The 23979-nt window shown below is 39.8% G+C and overlaps 1 protein-coding gene across 2 annotated transcripts; it reads right to left on the reverse strand.

Annotated features, from left to right (window-relative positions):
* Positions 1–1899: 1899 nt before the first annotated feature.
* On the reverse strand, positions 1900–23720 carry ttc13 (tetratricopeptide repeat domain 13). Of its 2 annotated transcripts, none has more exons than XM_031322301.2 (23): positions 23496–23720; positions 22027–22121; positions 20571–20646; positions 20406–20476; positions 20172–20237; positions 18055–18147; positions 16633–16749; positions 16447–16557; positions 14722–14804; positions 14426–14567; positions 13452–13626; positions 11967–12123; positions 11281–11411; positions 11054–11186; positions 9648–9740; positions 9323–9406; positions 8835–8919; positions 8325–8431; positions 7173–7308; positions 4889–4968; positions 4088–4166; positions 2660–2739; positions 1900–2247 (listed from the first exon to the last, which is right to left on the reverse strand). In XM_031322301.2, the coding sequence occupies exons 1-23, from the start codon at positions 23659–23661 to the stop codon at positions 2133–2135; spliced, it is 2475 nt and encodes an 824-aa protein (XP_031178161.1). In that variant the 5' UTR covers positions 23662–23720; the 3' UTR covers positions 1900–2132. The 2 variants fall into 2 exon arrangements, with proteins under 2 accessions (XP_031178161.1, XP_031178160.1); XM_031322300.2 differs by having other exon boundaries at positions 8325–8434; positions 23496–23719.
* Between the last annotated feature and the right edge of the window lie 259 nt (positions 23721–23979).

Below are 23979 nucleotides of genomic sequence, written 5' to 3' on the forward strand. Positions count from 1 at the left end.
ATATACTGTATATTTATTCATTCTTTCTTAACCCACAATAACTTTCATATTGTTGTATACAAATATTAAGTTTGCATTGATGAGCTGATGTTTTTTCCTGTTTTTTTGTTTTGTTTTTTTGCTGTGTCAAGTTGTAAATGTAAAAGAAAGTATTGAAGAGAACGCAACAAAATACTTCAGAAAATATCAGGAAATGTTGCGAGAGATTTCGCAAGGTCCAAGTTCAAGATGTGTGTCCTCGAAACAGTCCAAAACCTAAACGTAATTTCTAATGACATAAGAAAAACAGAACGTTGACTTTTTTTTTGCGTGATGAATCATGAATCTCTTTAGTTCTAATTGATTTCTGTTGATCGACTAATCAATTTACGGACAACTTTTTGAGGACTTTATGTCACAAAAAAGAACAAGTAACTCTCTGAAAAGTCTCTAAAAATCTCTGACTGTTGCTCTCACACTAGTTCAGCAGCCAACCCATCTTAGTACCAACCCTTTATTGGTCACGTTAAAAGAAAGGGGGCCTCTATACCCGATAAGTGACACTGTTGAGAAAACAAAATAAAATGAGACTGCTTCAAGTATCCCGAGTGGAATTCAATAGCCCTGAAGTTTTTTAAGTTTTATATTGTTTTTATCCCAGAACTCCTTCTCTGGAGTGTGTGTGTGCGTGTGTATCTCTGTGTGTGTGTGTGTGTGTGTGTGTGTGGGGAAATGGTTAAAAAAAAGAAAAAAAGCTTTAAAGTGCCAATTACAAACTTGAATGTTAAAAACGGTTTTGTTGTTTCTGACTGTGTGCTTTGGGTGTTTCAGCTTGAGGCCTGTGAAGCAGAGAAAAAGAATGGGTGGACAGAATCACTTCTGAAACTGTGACAAGAATGTTCTCTGTCATCTTTTCCAGACGTATTGAAATGTTGGGACTAATTCTAGGTAGCACCAAGAAAAATCTGTACTTTTTGTTGTCGTTGTACCTGAACAAAAGTCGGATTCAATATTTAATTCATAAACATTATATACTTTGAACAAACGTGCTCTGTGAACTGTGAGCTGAAAGTCTATTATAAAATAATTAAGCCTGGATGTTGACAGTTGACTGCTGCAGTTGAACATCACACTGAACTGGACCTATCATCGCTTACAAAGAATATTAAATGTACTGCAGAGAGTTGATACACAGGTGTCCAGTTAACTGACATTCAAAAGCATCCAAACTTTTACAAATTCAGCGTTAAAGCTACAGTGGGTAGAAAGCAAAATAATGCCAGAATTTGTAGTGAGACCTCTTCCTGCAGCTCTTCCTCTCTCTGTTGCACAGGAATGCACAGAACAGCCAATAGGAACTCTCTCTCTCTCTCTCTCTCTCTCTCTCTCTCTCTCTCTCTCTCTCTCTCTCTCTCCTCTCTCTCTCTCTCTCTCTCTCTCTCTCTCCTCTCTCTCTCTCTCTCTCTCTCTCTCTCTCTCTCTCTCTCTCTCTCTCTCTCTCTCTCTCTCTCTCTCTCTCTCTCTCTCTCTCTCTCTCTCTCTCTCTCTCTCTCTCTCTCTCTCTCTCTCTCTCTCTCTCTCTCTCTCTCTCTCTGAAATGACCTGTGATTGGCCGAAGTCTCCCGTCACGGGCTAGATTATCTAAAGCCTAAAAAACAGAGCCAGAAGGAGATGCAGAAGTCTATTTCTCTCAGACCACTTAAATTACAATATGCTAAAAAGATTATTATGGAATTTTTTCCCAAACAACGCCAAAAATAAACTGCCTACCATAACTTTAAGAGTCGTGTGTGAAGGAGGATGACAGAGAACAGAGCAGGATTTGGAGAGGTAATTTGATACCAATATAAAAATGAATTCCGCAAACCAAATAATGGTCACGTCTTCACAGATGAAAAGCCTCTTTAAACTAATGTTTTGAAATTGTAAAATATCACCTCAGTTCTACCCTGGACCAAGAGACCTGCTTCCCAAATGTGTCAAGTAACACTATGAATTTAAAATGTAGGCATTGAAGCTAAGATGCTTCTGGAGAACTCGGTCCAGTTTAGTTTGGGTTGCAGAAGAAGACGGGCCCCTTTGTTCTGCCCAGTGTAGAAGCTCCATCATTAAGACTTAAAATAAACAGACTTCTCTCCTGTTTAGAAGTTGTGTTAGGACTTCTTTGGACAGTGTGAAGACGAGTCTGTGTTGAGAACCTCGATCATCGTTCTGGTGGACGGGAAGGTCTCCGCTACGGACGGAAGACTCTGGTACCAACTTGGTAAACTGTTGAGAAAGTAAAAATATAAAAGAAAAATATAAAAGTCTCTGCCAAGAAGAGGAATAACACAAACAACGGTTGGTGGCGCGGTGGCTCAGTGGTTAGCACTGCTGAGTACCGGTCCGGACCTTTCTGTGTGGAGTTTGTATGTTCTCCCTGTGTTCCATGGGGTTTCCTCCCACCATAAAGACATGCTTGCTAGTTAACTCCTGACATTGCTCTTGACGTAGGCACTGGCATTACAACTGGAGTTGGTCCCTGGGCACCGGACTATGGCTGCCCACTGCTCCTAATTAGTTAGGATGGGTTAAATGCAGAGGATACATTCCTCGTATGTGGAAATGTACTTGGCAAATGAAAGGAAATACTATATAATAATTATATATTAAAACAAAGAAAAACGGTGTGTCTTCTTACCTTTTGAGATTCATCCAGTGCTTTGCTGTTTTACTGAAGCTGTCTGGACTGGGTGTGGTCATGGACTCAAAATCCACCAGCTGAGACGATATTAAACAAACACAAACGCAGTTTAGAGGACACGTACTGTGGATGCATGTCCAATGTAAGATGCATTTCAAAACACGTTTTTCGACCTCGCTTCCTACCAAGCAGGCATTTTGCACAGCTAAACATGGCTTTTGGAAAACAACTCATCAGAAAAAATTAATCTGAGAGTCTTGCTCTTGATTTGTAGTGCAGACTGGCACCATGACCCTCACTTTCCTTCCTAATTTTCGCTTTTTCTTAAATGACAATTCCGGCACAAAATGAACTTAGGGGTTAATAACACGTGTACAGAGTCGACCGTTCTCTGGGATATGTTTTCATGCTAATTGAGTGTGACTAATTAGCTTATAACGCTAGTCGTCGGGGCACGCAAAAGTAAAAAGAAATAACCATTTCTATACCACTAACAAGGCTCAAAATATCACCACACTTCAACGGTAGCATAAAGACGGTCCCTACATGTAAACCGAAGCATTGAGAACTTTGTAAGTGTACAGACAGTTTACTTTACCCTCTGCCCCGACGACTAGCGTCACATTCGATTAGCATGAAAACAGATCCCAGAGAATTGTCGACTTGGTACACGTGTTATTAACCCCTAGGTTCATTTTGCGCCGGATTTGTCCTTTAAGGCCTCTATGAATCATTAAAATGACAAAAAATAAAAAATCTCCTCACTAGCAGCAAGATGTCTGCAATGAAGCTCATCACATGAACAGTTTTTGTTATTTGTATGTTCTCTCGTTTTATTTTATTCATTCGTTAAGATCAACAAATCACCAGACATTATTTTAGTCAAGCAAACAGAAACTTGGACATTATGAGGACACTGAACAAGCTTCCTGGCTGAAAAAGCTTCTCAGCTTTCTGACACCTGATCAGATTTCTTCTTTCTGCCTTGTTTGTGGAACAATGTGTCTGCTTGGCAGGTTCAACATGGGTGAAAATTTAAAGGCATGGTTCGGAGTAATTTCACTCTACTCCAAACCATGCCATTAAGCCAAGCTTTTTTTCTACCAGATTCCAGACGACTGGAATAAATGTGCGTGATGTGTGATGTGTGATGTGTGCACTGATCCTCAGCTAGTCTTTTAGGTACTGTATTTTTTTTTTTCTCAGACACTAATGCCCTTTTTAAGATGTGTGCCATGTTTTTTTTAAGATTATGTTTTTGGGCATTTTCAGCCTTTATTTGGATAGGACAGCAGAAGACATGAAAGGGGAGAGAGAGAGGGGAATGACATGCAGCAAAGGGCCGCAGGTCGGTGTCGAACCCGCGGCCGCTGCCGGACCTAGTAAGAGGTGGCGGTGCATGTCTGAAAGGTCGCTTATGTCTACCTTTCCTTTCGGGATCCTGCCGATGACCTCTTTCCCACTGGCCATCAGCGCCCCCATCACGACTGAGTAGGCCACCACACTGAGGAAAAGCAGGAAAACACTCTTACACACAAGCGTCGTAATTACAGTTAAAACCTGGGCAGCTGTAGCACGCAAAAAGGTAGAACATGCTCTTCTTTGAGTATAAATCAAGCTCAAGCATGTAGAGTGCTAAAACCTACAGCCCAGCAGGTTTCGTCTAATATTTTTTTAAATATTAAACGTAACACCCGCAGGCTGTTCCGGCGTAGAAACAGAGTTTCTGCAGGTTTCACCAAGTCAAATTTTAGACTTTTTAAGACCATTATGAATAAAATTTAAGACCTTTGTCACATCATCACCTGAGCCCTAAATTCAGTTTTTTCAAGCCAAGTATTGCTAAACTTGCACTTCCCCATAGCTGAAGAATAAAATCAGTTTTATGTCTGTGGTACAATCCGAAAGAGACTCGCGCCAATCACACGAAAGCTGAATGGCTGCAATATAAATGCATGTTGGTCTCATTTGTAGTCATAATACATCAACATTATATTTGGACTAGCGACAGAAAGAACTACAACACCAGGGAATAATAAAAAAGAGCATTAGAGGTAGCGTTGCATTGATGTAGGAAAACTAAGACCTGTTTAAAACTATTTAAGATTTTAGAACACAATACTTCAGCGAATATAAGACTTTTTAAGGTCTAAAAATTTGATTTTTAAATTTTAGACTTTTTAAGGACTTTTTTTTATGATCCCCATGGTAACCCTGAGAAATTACCTGGATCCTCTGGAGAGGGGCATGAGGTTGCAGAAGTAATAAACCAAAGAGAGGATCAGGTTACACACGGCGTCTGCATCCTGAAAGAACAAAAGTCATCGCAGAGTCAATTGTAAAGTCATAAAATGGCCGGGAGCAAGAGTTTCTTTAGATGCGTCCTTTCATTTTCTTCACTGTGTACGGTCTTCGTTTTCAGTTGATCACCACAGGGTGAAAGCAGAGAGCTCTGCAGACTTAACAAAAAGTAGACATTCACATTGTTCCAGGTATCTGTTTCAGATCAGTCAATAACCTCGTTTAGTTGTTACAACAACAGGGGCATTGTTGGTGTCATCACAGCTGTCAGTGTATAAATCAAGTAACAATAACAGAAAGCTGAATAAGAGAAACTGAGCCATGAACAGACTTTTTTTTTTTTTTAAGTCAGAATGCTTCTTTTATGGCTTCATGACATTTTTGACAGTCTGTTTTTCACTGTGTGAAAGTCATCTACTGCAACCAGCTGGGGAATACATTCTGCTATAATCCTGTAAAGCGATAGCCTGACAAGAACTCCCCATTGGCAGGGCTCAATCCGAGGGGCGGGATAAACGGTTATCTTTCAAATTCCCTCTGCACTCATAGCCAACCAGAGCAACGGTAGTTGATAGATTCAACTTTCGCCGTATCCGGTCAGAAAAACGCCGAACACATCTTCCTTTTTTAAGAATGACTTCAGTGCTTAACTCCAAGTCTTCCAGAGTCGCGGCCTAAACCGATTCCAAAGACCGCTGTTCGCCAGCAGCAGCAGCCAACTTCTTTGTTTTCAAGTAGCAGGGAATTCACACAGAACTGTCGCAACTCTGCAGTCATTAATGGCATGTTAAGCCCGCCCACCGACTCTATACACGATGTGATTGGCCTGACCAGAATTTGGTTTTTCCAGCTCGCAAGCCAACGGAGAGTTGCTAGACTGACCCTGTCTGCAAATTACATTTGCTGCTGCTAGGGTGTGTCTAGATTTCTAGGCTAGTAAAGCGATGGATTTGTATAATAACTGTGATATTCTCCAGAGAATTAATTAAGTCCCCTCCCTAGAAAAGAAAACTGAAATCTGGGATAATCCAGCACAGGGAAAAAAGCAGAGAATTTAAATTGCAAAATGGGTTGATTATTCTCAGATGCTGAGTGGGAACCGACTAACGGCTGTGCTGACTGATTACTCAAAATAAAAACATATGTTTGTGATAGATACAACTGCCACACAGGCTGCCACTCACAACTATTTCCCCTACTAATCAATGTATTGCTCATAACATGTCATTACATATTGCAACATCTTCAATCTCTTTTTCTTAAAACCCAAGCGACATCTACAAATGTCTTCTTTTCTCTGTTTCAAGTCTGAAACCCAAATATATTCAATTTACATTAAATACAAAAGCAGCAAATCTCATATTTGAGACGAAGGAACCAGAGCACATTGGTCATTTTGGCTCTACAGCCATCTTGTACCTTTCACCAGCAGAGGTTAAGAGATCTCCTCCGCCCCAATACAACTGAGGTAACTGGATGTTCGTTTGTGCCGTTTAAAGCATTGAAAACAACATCCTGGTAATTCTGGATAATCTGCAGACCCTGCTGCTAACTGTTTATTTTCCTACTCAAGATAATATTAGAAATTGTCCACAAATTCTATGTTTCATTGTCATCTTACAAATCATTGTATTGAACATGCATCTGCTTTCTTCAATGTGTGAAATGCCAAAGTCGTGCCCAGGAAACCAAACGTCCTCCAGTTAACGCAGTGTTTCCTCTATGTTGATTTGGAGGTGGCGGCTCGCCACGGCAAAATTTCTGCCACCACAGTATCAGAAATAGGGCAGACCCAAAATGTAGTCGCGGTTGCCTTTTAAATTATCCTGCCTGTTGGAAAGCCTGTCCAGTCTAGTTTAACTATTTAGATCGAAGTTATGGCAGGAGTTGTCATGAAAGCCTTATTTTCCTTTCTCCACGGCACACTTGTTAGTCTACTTAGCTAATCATCGCCGTTAATATGTGATAACGCCGGTTTATATCACACACTGTGTGTGCTCTGAGTGTTTATATGTTTAAGTCAACTGTTATAATATAGTGTAGGAGGTCATTGTGAAGTGAATCTCAGTTCCTGTGCTCTGTAGGCCATGTGCATTTAACCACCTCGTGATTTATTCAACGCTCCATGTCTGTATTTCGGACAGACCTGCCCCCACTGCTAAAAAAAAAATCCTAAAGGAAACACTGTAACGGCAGAGATGAATCTTACCCCTAGCTCAGTGGACAGCATTAACGCCTTTCCTTTGGCGGTGAGGTCTTTGTAGATGGACTCTATCTCTGACTGGTACTGCTGCGTCCGCTCTTCTGTCGTCTGAGTCTCCACTGAGAATAACATGTTGCCCACCCTAAAATACAGAAAACAAGTTCACACATGGGAATTAGAAATGGCAGTATGGGTGGCAGTAGCTCAGTCCGTAGGGAGTTGTAGTACAGAGTACAGATTGCTAGCTGGAGAGATGAAAGTTCACCTCCTGGGCACTGCCAAGGCGCTCTTGAACGAGGCACCATATTGGTCAGGCACTGGCAGCTTAGAGAGAGACATCTCTCTATTTGTGCATGAATAGGTTCTGAGCGTGTGTGTGTGTGTGTGTATTTCAGGCCTGTGTGTAGTGATTTCTAACAGAGTGTACATTTATAGATACACGCTATACATTATTATAAATTAAATCACTTTAATCTCCTCCTCCTGTCAAACAAACTAGAAACGGTGATTGCCTGCTGTAATAATGAGTTCTAACATACCTGCAAACATTTATCTAAATGTTCTTTTACTCTGCTGTACCTTTGAGAAACTCCACGCACTTCATTTTATTATTTATCAATTTTCAAAAAAAGAGAAAAGTTATTTTATCCTCACATTATTTTCAAATGGGGACAAAATATCAGCAATTGATTTTACTTGTAAATAATAACCTATCTTGGTGTTGGTCTCTGTTAAAAAACTGATTGGCTGACATAGGGCTTGGCAAAATATCGATATTATATCGACATCGAAATATGAAGCTAGATAGATATCGTCTTAAATTGTGGATTTTGTAATATCGTGATATGACACAAGTGTTGTCATTTCCTGGTTTTAAAGGCTACATTACAGTCAAGTGATGTCATTTTCTGAACTTACCAGACTTTCCAGCTTTTTTTGTTGTTTCCTTTAAACACTTAGTCATCATATCCACGGTACTGATGATTAAAAAGCACCAATAGTCAACCCTACAATATCGCCGCAATATCGACATCGATGAATTTTGTAAAAGAAAAACCGTCATATTTGATTTCTTCAATATCACCCAGCTCTAGGTTGACGCCGCAAATATACTGCAGAAAAAAAAGGACAAAAAGGCAGAGCGTCATTTCATTGTACCTGTCTCCAGTGATGGTGATGGTAAAACCGTCGTACTCTTTTCCGAGATCCTTCATGCTCGGCACCTTGGAGTTGACCGTGAAGCCATCTCTGGTTTTACTATTGAACTGCTTCAGGAAATAAAAACACACAAACAACCATCCGGGGTTTTCACTGCTGAACGGATACAAGACATCAAACATGAAAAAACATGGCGAGATGTTGTGCTGCTTCAGAGGTCTTCTTATGAACTAGCTGAATGTCTAGTATGTGGTTGAGAGTTAATTTTTTTTAACTTGGAAACAGCAGTTGACAAAACACTCTCAACTCAAGGTACACTTACTTATTTCCATGGCAACTATGCAATCTGCTGATGAGGACCGTTTGTCACGATCGGAAATAAGAAAGTGGACCTTGAGCGTGTGATGTATAAACTTTTTATTTGAATCCAGTTTATTTAGACATGCACACATCATCTTCATCTCTCCGTTTACATCCCTCTTGACTAATCTTCCCGCTTTTCATCCTTACCTTCATTATAGGAAGCAGATCTTCTACTTTATTCACATTTTCAAGAGCCTGACGGACCTCTAACAGTCCTCGGGGGTTGTACGCCCTGACACACAAAACAGGAACTCGTTAGTTAAAGAAGCAGCAAGAAAACAGAAGAGTGAGGAAACTGATGAAGAATAAATATTAATTTATATGTTTGCATAATAAGACACTTCCTAAATACTCTCATGCAAAAAGGAAAACATCATTTATTTCATATTGCTTTGCAGGCAGCATACAGTAGAAACGCATATTTACATAACAATACATAGTTCACGTGGGACATGCTGATGGTAGTCAGTTATTTTGAAATTCTTAAATTCAAGTGAGTTTTTCAATGAATGCAAAGGAAATAAAAGGAGGAAAGAATTTCAAATATCGCAGCAACTCAGACAGTGCAGAATATTAAGATGTGTTGTTTTAAGTCACAGAAGATAGAAACTGGAATACGTTTTGGTGATATTTACCCATGATACACCAGTATTCTGTCTTTAATGAAGTCGAGGATGTTGTCAAAGTAGGCCAGGTATCTGATGTTGATAATCTGTCCCCTGAGTAAAAAAAGAAAGAAAAAAAGGATATCAAAAAAATGCTTTCAGTGAGCTTGTCAGAGTCGAGGCTACAGTGTATTAAAAACCTGAAGAAACTGGGTCGTGTTACAAAGAATTTAAATACGTGTTTTCTCACTACAAAGTTGAGAAAAAAAGCCCAAAGCAAGGACACGTGGAAATTCAAGTCGCCCAGGGGACTGATGAGAGCGTCTGACACCGTCTTCGGGGGCCGAGCTGTTACCTGATCAGATTGATGTGATTGTTGAAGCCTCGACTCAGACTCCTGGCGGGCATCTGGTCTAACCACAGAACTGGCTGGTCTGGATCCGCGATCCTACCAACACAGGAAAAGCCCATTTAGTCTCTCAACACTGAAATCCAATCAGCTAAAGACCAACGACTTTTATTGGTGGAAACATAATTTAAAAGGACAGAGGAAAATTGTACTTTGTTCTGTGTCTGCATTTGCTTTGATAAATGTAATGCTATAAGCAAACCATGATGGGTAAACACACAAGTGATTGAAATATAACAGTTTAGAGATTTTAGTGACCGACGTCTCAGTTCTCTGTGCTTTCACTTCACTTCTCTGGTGACCACATAAGGACACAGCTGAATGTGAGCTTCTAGACTTTTTCCAAGACCATTTAAACATAAGAAAATGGTGGCTATCATGTATCAACATCTGTCTTCTTCTTCTTCCTTTAATTCCTGCGTGTTTGAGGGTTATTTCCTAGAGATGATTAGGATTCCACAGCTGCTCCTGAGCTGCACTTAATTTCTCTAGGAATACGATACATTTTTAGCCGTTTGGGTCCTTGTTTTTCCTCATCTGGCAAACCTAAACTAACATTTGGATGCTTTAAGAGGGACTCAACACTAAATGCACCTTTTGAGTCAATACATTATGTCTGCATACACTGCACTGTACCGCCAATTGCTCACTGTTTATGGAGTTTAGTACTACACAGATTGTTTGCCTTTTTCCAAAGAACATCCAGGAATTTTGTCCTCTAGACCAGAGATCGTCAACAGGGGGTCCTCAGAGTTACTGCAGGGGTGCCTCCAAATTATTGTTAATTGTTAATGTTTTGAAAGACTTTCCAAAAATAAAATGTCTTAACATTCAATTAAATTCAAATAACTTTATTTGTGCTGGAGGGACAATTCAAAATCCTTGACCTTAAAGCCAACATATTATTAGCAAATATAAATCAACCTATTACATTAAAACATGATTTATAAAATGATACCAACAACTAATATTTTAATAGCTTAGTATTCCATGCACTAAAAAAAAGGTATGTCTAAAGGCTTTAGGCCGCCCTACACATTACTGTAGGCCCAGTTTAATATGCAACTTCATTTTATACAATATATGCAGTAGGGGGGTCCCTGCTCCGTCTCTCTTTCAGTAAAAGGGTGTTTGGCTTAAAAATTCCCCGGCTCTAGACTCCCAAAAATATGTGAAAAATCGTTCACGTTGCCTTCGAATTACAATACGTCACGTTCACCCCCCACCCCTGACATACTGTGTACTGTACATCTAGGTTTGCATTCATTTTTGAATTCGTAAAGGGGGTGTACTCAAGCTAAAAAGGGGTGTTTAGTTACTCTTTTAAAAAAAAAAAAAAAAGGGGTTCTCACCTCCTCCATTTAACAGCTATGTCGAACATGTCTCTCCACTGCATTTGCCTGGTCTTGCCGTTGACTCGCACTTTGGAGTTGCTCCATGTTCGATGCATGGCCTGCATCACCTCCAGCGTCGCTAAACCCATGGCTGAAAAAAGCACAAAACATTATTATTAGTATTTTTTCCTGCTGTTGTTAATACTTAAGGTATCTGCATGAACTACAGCCTTCGTCAGTGGTACCTCTGTGTATTCTTCTGTTAGGTAAGAAACCAGGAGTGTCGTATTGCATTAGCGCCCCCAGGTGGTCGGCTGTGCAGATCAGCTTCTGAACGTCACTGCTGTAGCTGTCAAAGTTCTGCGGCAGCACGTCCCTGCAAACCACAAACACAGGAAGACATAGGAGATGTACTTCATCAAAGCTTTCATGAAGGGTGCGGGGTTTTTTCTGGATGTTTTCTTCTGAAACGTCTTTGTAAAACAGAAGAAACAGTTGGCTGACGTTGGCATAACAACATCTGCCTGCCTGAAGAACACCGCAGCTTTCATGCCTTATAGAAAAGATGGCAGGTGTTAGCTTTCAACCACAAAACACTTTGCCTCAGCTCTGGGCTTGCTACACACTGCAGCTCAGGAAATTAGGGTGGTGTTGGATACTGATATCAGAGATGACGACACACCTGAGGTGAAGTGCAGGACACCCTATATTAACTTCATATAAAACCAAGTAAATATATGAATGTTATCCGTTAGTAGTTTTGCTTGATGAACATGCTCTATGAATAAAGGATATTATTATATAAAATCCCACTCATATCTACAACAATAACTGCAGATCTCTGCGCAATATTTGCAGGACAAGGACAAATAACGACGTATCATTAAAGCTTACAGGTGTGAATCAGCTGTAACGGACCCATCAAACCTACTTTATATGTGGCTGCAGGCCGGGCTGCTCCTCATAGTCTTCTATTAGAAAAGGCAGGTTCTTGGCCCAGTGGTTTTTAAAGTTCCCTGGTAAGTCCTGGTCCACGTTGTACTCTGCTACTGGGATGTCAAGGTGGGAGTGCAGGTAGCGAGAGTACTCTGATAGAAAAACAAGGTTTGGCAAAGCAGGAAGAGAGAATAAGATATTATATAAAATGACTAGTACGGATTTATTTCTAGGACAAATTTTTCCCAGTTATAAGAAATCACGTTATTCTAAATCATCTTTTCTGAAGCCAAAATGTTTCCATACGACAGACACTGCATTTTTTTTTTGGCCACAATTTGCTGAGTTGACTCGGACTCTGTGTTTGAGTTATCCTCCATTATGCTTTCCATGCAGCTGACTGGTCCGGGCAAAGTCACGTGACTACACACGCGGTAGAATGTTTTTAAGGAGAAAGTAGGCCTATCAACAGGAATAAATTATCAAAATTATAGTCATGGGAAAAATACTTCAATAACAGCTAGTGATGCACCGATGTGAAAATTGTGGCCGATACCGATAACCGATATTAATATTGCTGTTATGGCCGATACCGATATTTACCGATGTCGATATCTCTGTATAGAAAACAAATTTTTATGATAATCAAATAAAGAACTATTTTCCAAAACGCAGCATTTTTTTTTTTTACTTTTGTGATTTATTTTCCAAAATGACTGATATTGGGCACCTTTACCTGTGTGCAAAATATGACTGTCATCAGATTTTCAGAAGAAAAAAATTATATTTATATAATTATATAAACCGATATTATATTATATATCGAACCGATACCGATGACCATACCAAAAATGACCATATCAGCCGATATTATATCGGCGGCCGATATATCGTGCACCACTAATAACAGCTTCAGAATTTCGATGTCGATAAATCTTCGATTAATCGTCCAGCCCTACTTTCAGTAGAAGAAAGCCGTGCAATAAAAACATTTGAATGTGTCTAGGGTTGAACGATAAATCGCTTTCAAATCAAAATCGCGATTTTGAAAAAGAATGCGACTAGCTAATCGTGAAGACCGCGATTAATCGAATGCGAATAAGTTAGTTGAATGTTTGGTGTAACATTTGATTTTACGTATTTTATTCCTCTTTTCATTATTATATTTACTGTTGTTTTTTTTTCATAAGATAAATGCTGGAATAATGTTACATATCACAGATTGTTTACAGAAATGTCCTATTTTTGTGGATCTTTCATTTGTTTGTTATCACTTAATTGAACATGATCGTAGAAGGTGCAATATGTAGCTAAGAAAAAAAAAAAAAAAATCACAAATCGAATCGTAATCGCAATATCTGGCAGGAAAATCGCAATTCGATTTTTTACCCCCTCCCCCAAATTGTTCAGCCCTAAATGTGTCCATTATGGTATCTTATACTGTATGTGTTCGTATGTGTGTGCATGCAGGGACACCCACCTCTGAGGTATTTCACTTTGAGGTATTCGGAGCTGGCCTTCTGTCCTAGCAGAGGGTCGTTCAACATGACTTTAGTCTGAGCTTTGATGCCCTCGTAGAACTGTCCCATCGCCACGTGGCTCAGCCCCTTCATGTACTGACACACCTCGTTGTAGGGCTCCAACTGAAGACACCTCTGGAGGACCAATAGGAGGAGAGAAATTCAAAGGGGTCAAAAATAGAACCAGGGAAAAGGGGTTAGACTGAAAACACTTTTCTGGACATGCAATACATACTGTCTACTTTATTCCCTTATAATGCCCATATTTAGTACTGTCTTTTTAAAAACTTTATCCTTGCACTGCTATATAGTTTTTATATTACTATTTCTATGCTATTCTCTTATATTGTCCATATTTAATGCTGGTCTCTAGACTTTATCCTTGCACTATTGGACTTATTTGCACTACCACCATGACACCCACTCTCATAGAGCACCTTACCATGCAGACTGAACCACAGGGTCAGTCCCTGCCCTGTCACTGCAAGCGTCTCATGCTTATACATCCCTTAGTACATTCATGTGGATTTTTTATTTAGTATCTTTTCTTTTATTGTCCATATTATTCATGTGGATTTTTTATTTTATCATTCTGTTTATGATGTATGTGTATGATGTCTTTAAGCTACTGGGACCTTGAATTTCCCTTTGGGGATCAATAAAGAATGTATCTATCTCTAAGAAAGTATCTATCCATCTATCCATCCATCCATCCAGTATATGTACACAGTTGAAGGTATTATAAAGTATTAGTTAATGAACTTGTGGATGCCACAGCTGGTTTGCGTTACTCCCTAACACAGGGTGTAAAAGAAGTGTAAATCTCAGTACTGTATTAGGGCAACAAATATACAAGATAGGACTGTGTGAAATTACACAGCCTAAGAGAGGAGGCGAGGACCAAGCTGTTTAATTCAACTATAGATTCCCCCACCTTGAAGTTGCCTATGGCCTCCTGCAGCGAGCCGTGGTGGTACAGCATCATGCCTCGGAGCTGGAGAGACTGGATGTGGTTCTGGTTCAACATGAGGGCTTTCTGGAAGCTCTCCATCGCTGACTCAAAATCACCCAGCTCTCTGGAAAGAGGAAGAAGAGAGAGAGCAAAAGTGCACATGTTGTTAGAGAGGCCGGAGGATAAGGTAGGTACTCCTACCTACGTAGGGTGAAAAAAAAAAAAAAAAAAAAAAAAAAGATGTGAAGTTACCAGTGAATACCACAGACTTGCAGTACCTGTAGGCCTGTCCAAGGCTCTTATAGGCATCGATGAAATCAGACTTTAACTTCAGCGCCTCTTTGAATGTCTCAATGGCTTCCTGGTGACAGAAAACACAACAACCTTTCAGAGTTATAACAGGAGATAACAGGAACTTGAAAAAGGGAAGATGTGGACACCAGAATTCAGACTGAGCAGATGGTTCAGACCTTGCATCAGCTATATCCAGATTGTGTCTGCAAATGGTCGTTCACAAACATCATCGCAGTGTGACTCAAACACGGCATACTGCAAACTCTTTCTAACATAGTAGTATCAAAGAACGTTAAGTGTAAATAAAATAACATTTCTTTATGTAATCCTTTGTTTTCATGCAATGAACAGGGAAGTGGGCAACAGACAAAAGGGCATATTCACACCATTTTTCTTTCTCACAGAAAATACCTCACAGTCACAGTTAACTGATAAAAAGCAGCTTGTGCAATGTTGACTTTATTTCCACGAGGACTAGCTGCAGCAGATTCTGCTATCATGACACAGAACTCGAGTCCAACTGTCACATTCAGAGTGCATCATACTGCTCGAAATCACAAGAGGAACAACTGAATCTAAGTATCGAATGTACAACGGGCTCTTTTTTCAGTTTATTCAGAGGGTTTCCCCCAGGATATTGGTAAGCAGAAGTGACAACCAAAAAAAAAAAGCCACACACACGTGTGACTGGATAAAACACAGCAACTGAAGGAGCTGTGCAGACTAGCCTTGCAGCTGAAAACCTGCAGATTAAAACAGCTGCAGACAATGCTCTGCTCTACACTCCACTTAATCTGACATCAGTGTATCAAAGTGTGAGAAACACGTTGAATGTGCTGTTGAACTAGGCCTAGACAGACTACAAAATAACAACACAGTTAAGAGTTAAGCAATATTTTATCTAGACGTTTCATCTATTGAAGGCAGAATTGGAGAGAATGTCCTCATGGTGCATGGAGCAATGGCTTTTGATTTATTTGATCTGCTGCAGTGAATAAAAAAGTAGTTTTTTTAATTGAAGGACTTAATGCCCAGACAGAGATTAGCCGTCAACAATTTAGCTGGCAGGCCCAGCACTCAGGGAACCCTCTGTTCTTGTCCACCTGTGATCGGATGGATCATATCTGAAAACCTAAAATCAACCCAGGCACTACTTGCAGCTGCTCATACATTAATTAAAAACGAAAGTTGCATTTAGGTTTGCACATACAATATGCATGTAACACCATGAGCTTCAGTCTGGTGCAATCTCTTTATCTCATTTAAACTTTTCCCTTATGTCTTAATTATGCATGCTGACATAATACATAATATAATAAAGCCTTTTTAATGCCCTATTCCACCACGAAACACACAGATTTTCTAAAAGAAGTGGATTGGTTTAAAGTTATTTTTACCCACATCTATGTCCCTAAGCACCCAAAAATGTTATGTTATGTCATGTTTCTAGCAGCAAGAGGACACCGGCTACAGCAGTTTAAACAAAGGCCTCTTGTGATGTTGAAATGTCATGAAGTAACAAAAGGAGATGGAAAGCACAAATGAAGTGCTGATTTTGCACTAGAGTCCCTTTTAGGAACTCCAAGTAAAAAAAAAAAAAAAGTATTGGGGTGTTTGTGCTACCAAAAGGTAATCTTTAAGAATTTTAAAACGTACACCAAATGACCAGAAAACAGACAACAACAATTAGGAGCTAGTGATAAACTTACCTTGAGCATGCCTCTGTGGAAGAAGGTGAGGCCTTTATACAGCATGGCGATAGGCTGATTCTTCTTAAGCTCTAAAGACTGCTGGAAGTCTTCCATAGCTGCCACATAGTCCTGGTGGGAAGGCAAAGAACAGGATCAGCATATGGAGGCGTGAAGGCATGCACATACAGTATTTGATAAGCTAACCTCGGAAATGAAGAGCAGTGTTCCTCTGTGTCTGTAGAGCCGGGCTGAGGGCTGCAGCTGGATGGCTTTGGTCAGATCACCTAGAGCCTCGCTGATACGACCCAGAGGAGACAGGATCTGAAGATGCATACGCAAAAAAAATTATTATTACAGCTGAAAATAAGTTTGGGATCCTTCTTTTTTCTTTTAGCAAATCACACTGATGCACAGCTGGTTGATACTCAATGTGCAGGATTTCCTCCTAGAGAGGACTTCAGACTATTCTTTTGCAGGAAAAGGTGGGAGGGAGTAAATCTAAACAGTATTGTTTAAAACAATAGCAGGTAGGATCTTGAAGAATAGGATTTAAGGTAGACTCAAAAGTCTTATCAGATTAGTGACTTGGCCTTTGGGTTTTACAAGTTGTCGAATTGTGCTGATGCTTTGTTCTTAATGGAGTTTAATTCAAAAAATGTACCGACACTAAATGACATGAGGTGACATTCAGTCTCAGTCAGGACAAAGATAGTTGTGTAACTACTTTTGTGCGACGTGCGTGCAGATGTATTGAAGTAGCTTACCGCTCACAAAGAGGAAACAGCCCATCAATAAAATAAAATAAAAAAAAAAAAGAGTGGAACCTCAGTGAGAAGACATTTTTTTTCCAAACTCGCAGTGTGAAGTCTGCTGGTGAAGTATAAACTCACGTATAAATATTACTGGCTAGTGCCGTACACAACTACAGAGTGTACGTTAATTCACAACTGAATATGTACAACTTTATAACAATGTGTGTGTTTTTCTGTTTCTTGTGCTCCTGTCACAGGGTTAAATCAACACCGACACGCTCGATGGTGTTTGAAGCCCTCAACGTCGACTTCAAGGCAGCGCTGCGACCGCTGATTTCAAGGCACCTAACCCTAACCATTGCCTAATCCTAGTGATGTTGGAGGCTTAAAACACCAAACACCCACTGACGCTAATTAACATTTCACAACTTCTACAGTTGCAGTCCTCATTTTACAACTGCACTAATTTGCCGAATTGTAATTTAACATCTCAATGCCTCCTTCTCCTTTCCTTTCACATCTGAATGCAATCTAGAAATATGGTGAACATACTGGATTTGTCCTTTTTTTGCCACACTACAACTTCTGACCACATATCATGTGTCATCAAGAAGCCAGTGATTCTGCTTCGCTGATTAGACATCTAAACGTTGATCAGATATAGTGGTGACTAATGATCAGTTATAAACAGTATAGAAATCAGAATGGAAATGTAATCAGCTACATGATGTCTATTGTTGCCGAGAGCTGAAGTCTTTTAAGTGTGTAAAAAGCACTTGGAATCTTCTCTAAAAACATCAAATGTCATACTTTTGTTGAAGGAGGCTAAACCATAATAAAGAGTTACTCTCTGTGTACAGAGTCGGGGCTTCACCTCTGCTCTCTGCTCGTAGACCTCTGGCCAGCTCGGCTCCAGGGTGATGACTCTGTTGAGCTCGTACAACGCCAAGTCAGCATTCTTTATGTCCTGGAATGGAGACACAGGAAGGGGAGGCAGTTACATTTTGTTGACATAACCCCCTTAATATGTAGTTTACACAACTAGGAGCAAAGCCACAAACAAGTAAAAACACGAAAAACTGCTGTACAGCCTTTTTTTCCTTTTTCTTTCTGGAGGGTGCACATTGAATTTGCATTCATTAAATGACACACTGAGTCACTGAAACTGCTGCTGTCACCAAAATCCAGCATGCAAAAAAAAGGAAGAAAATGCATACAGATGCAGACAACAACTCCCTATGCTTCCAAATTGCTTTAAATCCAATTTTGGCATAAAAACTTGAATAGGAGTATGCCAATTAAACTAAGGTTTTGATCAGCAGACTCAACTTTTAATGCTAATAAAGGCAGTCAATCCATATTGAAAACATAGACAGCACTTTGTAACTTGTAATGTAAAGTATGAGTTATCTGCTGTGAATAATCTGAAGACCTTGCCTTTAGCTACAGCACAGTGTTGTATGGTGTGTGTAAATAGTCGAGCAGCAACATTTTCTCCCATACAAACACGTATTATTTTGGATAGAAACCTTTTAGATAGATAGATACTTTATTGATCCCCAAGGGGAAATTCAAGATCCCAGCAGCTTAAAGATATCACACACAACATGCACATACATCATAAACAGGATGATAAAATAACAAATCCACGTGAATAATATGGACAATAAAAGAAAAGATACTAAATAAAAAATCCACATGAATGTACTAAGGGATGTATAAGCATGAGACGCTTGCAGTGACAGGGCAGGGACTGACCCTGTGATTCAGTCTGCATGGTAAGGTGCTCTATGAGAGTGGGTGTCATGGTGGTGGTAGTCCAATAGTGCAAGGATAAAGTCTAGAGACCAGCATTAAATATGGACAATATAAGAGAATAATGTACACTTTTTATATCTTAATGAGGGCAATAATGATAACTTAACTTTAGCCATAACTTAATTATTTGGATTATGACATTGTAAATGCTCTTATAGACCTGAAGATACTTTAATGGCTGACAAGAAAAGCTGCTCATGATTGATGTGGCACATTTTAATTGTTGCTAGGAAAAGCTGGGTACCAAATTCAATACTTTTTAGGCACCGGCCGCATTGCCTCCTTAGTATCGATTTTCGAAAAATGCCTCGTCATTCAATACCCAATTTAAATTCCTAAGGAGTAAATCTTATCAGCGTGAGTGAGCCAATTAGCACGCAGCGTGCTTCTACCAAGATCTAACAATGCTGCTGATTGGCTGTCTAACGGTACACGTCGTAGAGACAGGCAGGAGAAAAACTCTACGTTACGCACAGAGACGGCTCACGTAGTAGGAGCTGAAAAAGAAATAAAGTAGTGTCGTACTGTTGGAATTTCTTCTCGTTAAAATGTATTTTATTAAAAGGTGCTGTAGGTACGATTGTGAATATCCAGGACTTAGCCAAAAGATTTGAACATCGACAACTTCTCAGTCCTTCCCCCCTTTCCGCTAAAGCCCAAAACGGCCCCTCTAAGCCCCTCCCCCCACAAGGGAGAATGAATGTGTGTGCGTGAGCAGTGAATGGTTGGATGGCTGTAGGTGGTGCCAGAGGAGCCAGATTATTTTTTTTATTATCTGCTTCATGTAGTTCTACTGGAACATAGGGTCAGTTTCAGCAAACATGACAGAAAGTTAGTTTTTTAAGTCTTACCTACTGCACCTTTAAATTGGTACTGAAAAAAGTATCGTTCAGGAACCGGTATCGAAAGCCATGGTATTGGTATCGGTACAGGTATCGAAAAATACCCAGCCCTATTGGTAGGCGAGTAACCTTTCTTAGTAGTTCACAAGGAGTTACAAGGTTCTTCACATGTGCACAGAAATTAGAGCACCGTAAATAACACAACAAAAATCTCAGGGAATGGACAAACACAAATAAAATATAAAAAGAACAACATAAAACAGTATAAAGGGAAAAAATGGTGTGTTTTTAAGGCAAAACAGTACACCTGTATTCCACAGCTTTCACTCACCTGTAGACTTTTCTTCCCATAAGCTATCCCTCTCCCATAGATGGCACTGACCAGCTCTGGGTCGCCCTATAATCAAACGTACAACACGTTAGCATAGCATTCTTGACTTAAACATAGAGAAAGAAAGTTGTAGTTGTAGGTTGAAGGGATGTAGAGGGTGACAAAATAGCAAAATGCCGCAATATTGAAAGATGTATTGAGAGTGAATATCTGCCTCTCCAGTTGCAAACACACCTGTAATAAGAGTGAGAAGTGCTTGATGGCTTCATCATAAAGACCGTTGCCTATCAGAACGTAGCCTATAGCTGCAATGACAGAACAAATAATGATGAATAACTGGGAGAACATGAAAGAACCATGTGCATAAATAGGGTTTGTATTTAGAACATCATAACTTACCAAGTTCTTCGTTCGTGTTGTGGTTATCTACAGGGAAGGGGATTTTTTTCTGTTCTATAAACAACTTAGCCTGGTTCTGTGAGAGGTGTAACACATACAGGTGAAAAGAGAGACATACATACATCAAGAGGCAGCAGTGGCACACAAAGCTAAGAAAAAAAGAAGAAAAAATGGTTTCCTGTGTGAAGCCAGTTACTGGATAGAGCAGAAACACATAATATAACTCTTTGATTCTCAGAGGTGGAAAAGCAAGAAACTTGTGTTTTTCTGTTTTTCTTTGAAAGTTTACGAATCTTGTGACACTTTGCCAAAAACTATTTAACAAATGTGTAAAGCAGAACAAAATGCTGTAAATTAAAATCTTTGTCAGGAACATTTCGGTAAGATAAAACGGCATTTTAACAAGCTTTCCAGCATCACTCGAGGTTATACTGAGCAACAAAGTCCCAGAGAACACAATACAACCGTTTCAGATGTCAAGGTGGTTTACTTTTGTAAGAATAAATATTCTGTGTTTTGCATCTTTTCCTCCTTCTCACAGTGCTCCATTGTATTTACTGTGTATTCCCAAATGAAGAATGGCAGCATTACACACCATTACAGGATGCAAATTTGACAGCATGCAAATGTTGCTATGGCAGCATTGTGGGTTTCCAAAACAGCCAGAACAATACACCTGACAAGTAGCAAAATCATCAGAAATAACAAACTTGCTCACTGGCAATATGGCATATGTTTCTCTAATCCCTACATTATAAGGCAGAATGTTTAGATGTGCACATTGCACTTTTTTCACATATCAGGCTTTTGTAGGGATGAAACTGCAGCAGCAGTGATGTAAAGGTGTGCGATCAGTACACTCTGTCATCACTGTGTGGTTACGAGTGCAAAGACCACAACTTCAGTTTGATAATCTGAATTACTATGATTCTCAATCTCTTTGAAATCCACCCAGTATGTTGTTTTCCTCCGTAATGAAGCGATTATCTGTGAGTCCTAACTGTCTTTTATTTTTGGCTCGACATGTCAGATTGTCAAAACCAAGAATGGAGGAATGAGTATCAAACTGAAACGTGAGCATAGTGTCATGGTTCATCAATACATTAGAGTGTGGTCTAGACCTACTCTATCTGTAAAGTGTCTTGAGATAACTTGTTATGATTTGATACTATAAATAAAATTGAATTAAATGAATCAACACCAAACAATAGGGTTTTTCACTTAATCAAAAATTAAAGACTGGAGAGCTTGTCACACAGAAATATAGCATGCAGTGTTGTGCAATTTAGATAAACAAGATGTTAAGGCTTGACTAAAACATTATTTTTTTAAGGAAACGGCTACAGACCGCAGATCTGATTATTGTGTGTGTGTGTGTGTGTGTGTGTGCATGTGTGTGTGTGTGTGTGTGTGTGTGTGTGTGTGTGTGTGTGTGTGTGTGTGTGTAAGATCTCACCAAGATCTTTTCTGCGTTAAGTGAGAAGACTGATTCGCAAGGCGGGTTGCTTCCCTCTTCACAGTCTGGGTCTTCCAACTGTAAAATGGAGGACTCTGAAAAGACAAATATTCTGAGCATTTAATATGGGAAACACGCAGCACAACAGTCACGCATTTCAGACCATTACATGTACGTATGTGAATACATTTTGTGTTTCAAATTTTCACAAACTCCCATCCTGCCAATCCATTAGTCTTTCAAAGTTATATTTAAACAAATATTATATTTCAAAGAAGAAATGTCTCAGATGTCACGCAGAGCTGACCCCACTCACAGCGGCATGTTTGCGTGTGGTCTGAATAACTCCACGCAGTTCTGCAGACCAAACAGCAAACTACAAATGAGTATTTAAATAATATAGATAAAATGATGTTGTACAGAGACAATTTATTGCAAAGCACAAGCACTTTGCCAAATAATTGTCCCATTTCTGGTGGACTTTTCATGGCAACCATTATGATCATAGTGAACATTATGTCTCTTTTAGAGTTTATCAGAGTTATGTTATAAGTGTGTGGTAATATGGTCTAAAGCATGGGCAGGGACTTATTTGTTAAGTATCCATTGCACTACCACAAAAAGATAACATAACTGTTTCATCAGTTATGTAATTTGTATGTGGTGAAATGGATTAAAGCATAGACAGGGACTTATTTGTTAAGTATCTATTGCATTACCACAAAAGGATTACATAGCTTCAATAGTGATAGAGCTAACCTGAGCCTGCTGGTTGCCTAGGAGGCAGGAAAAAACAATAATGTCAAAACTTATGTTACGCTAGGGCTAAAACATGCAAGAACACTGCTATAGTGCTTTAAAACATTTAAGAAATCCCTAAGAATAGCTCTTTATTTCAGCACACATGCATTAAGCCTAGCAAGCATCCGTAATCTCACCCGAATGTCAAACTTGTACAACCAGTTCACCTGTCCTAAATCCTCGAACGGTGAGTCATAAAAGCTGAGATTTGATAAAAGAAATATAAAGCTGGGTGCATCAGTTTAGGGCAGAACCCACCAGAAGCTAATTGCCATCACAAACATGTTTCAGTTATGCTCTTTTAAATATGTGACTTTGCTGTCGAGCAGGGCAACACCCAAATTACGTATTTTTTAATGAAGTTTGGTGTTGACCTCTTGGGTTAAGCTAAAATATGCAGTTTGTGAGTTTTTCGTTTAGTTTCCTAACTGTTATGTAGCTACACATCAATACACTCTCACTTCTGCGTTACTACTCGCTTTCTTTCATCGTTGGTTCCAGATCCCATTTAACCTCTACGGCAGTAAGAGCAAGCGCTTATCTCAGTTATCTCTCCTGGGCTGTCACCGCTTGTTGTTATTAGCTTACAAACGGTTAAGCTAGTCCCCCAGTGACAGTTGAATCGGGGAGGACGTGGCAAAGTAACACCGAGAAAGAGAGACTTTTACCGCAGTCAGCCGCGTACTCTTCCCACTCGGACAGCGAGCTGCATCCCTGCTTGTGGAGCTCATTGTTGAACAAAGTGAGAGTAGAGAAATACTCGGAGGAGAAGATCACCCGGCACAAATACAGCAGTGAGAGCGCTACCACAACAGCCCGGCTGGCAGGGGCCATGTTGTGCTACATGTGTGTGACGCCAGAGAGCGGAAGCTGCTGCAGTTCGATCCAAACCAAACCGAACGAACACGCCCCCCTCACGCGCGAGTCTGCGGGAGGCGAAAAGACCGCAGCCGGAAAGGACGATTAAACTACATTTCCCAGCATAGTCTGCGGCTGTCAAACCTGTTTCTCCGGTGTCAAGCTAGACAGAACAAACACAAACTTATTCCGTTATAATTTTCGAATTAAAACCAAACTACAAAACTTTCAGTTTAAAAATTACCATGACGATACGGTGACAAAGAATATAAAACGGACTGGAGCGGCGCCAAG

The sequence above is a fragment of the Sander lucioperca genome, chromosome 19, assembly GCF_008315115.2.
Source record: "Sander lucioperca isolate FBNREF2018 chromosome 19, SLUC_FBN_1.2, whole genome shotgun sequence".
NCBI lineage: Eukaryota > Metazoa > Chordata > Actinopteri > Perciformes > Percidae > Sander > Sander lucioperca.

What these genes read in the sequence shown, in the direction of transcription:
- ttc13 (XM_031322300.2), bottom strand. Translation starts at nt 23,661, where the DNA reads ATGGCCCCTGCCAGCCGGGCTGTTGTGGTAGCGCTCTCACTGCTGTAT. An exon ending in TTAACGCAGAAAAGATCTTG is followed by an intron (nt 20,647 to 22,026) that starts GTGAGATCTTAC and finishes CACCTCTCACAG; the next exon opens with AACCAGGCTAAGTTGTTTAT. An exon ending in TAACAGAAGAATACACAGAG is followed by an intron (nt 11,187 to 11,280) that starts GTACCACTGACG and finishes TGCTTTTTTCAG; the next exon opens with CCATGGGTTTAGCGACGCTG.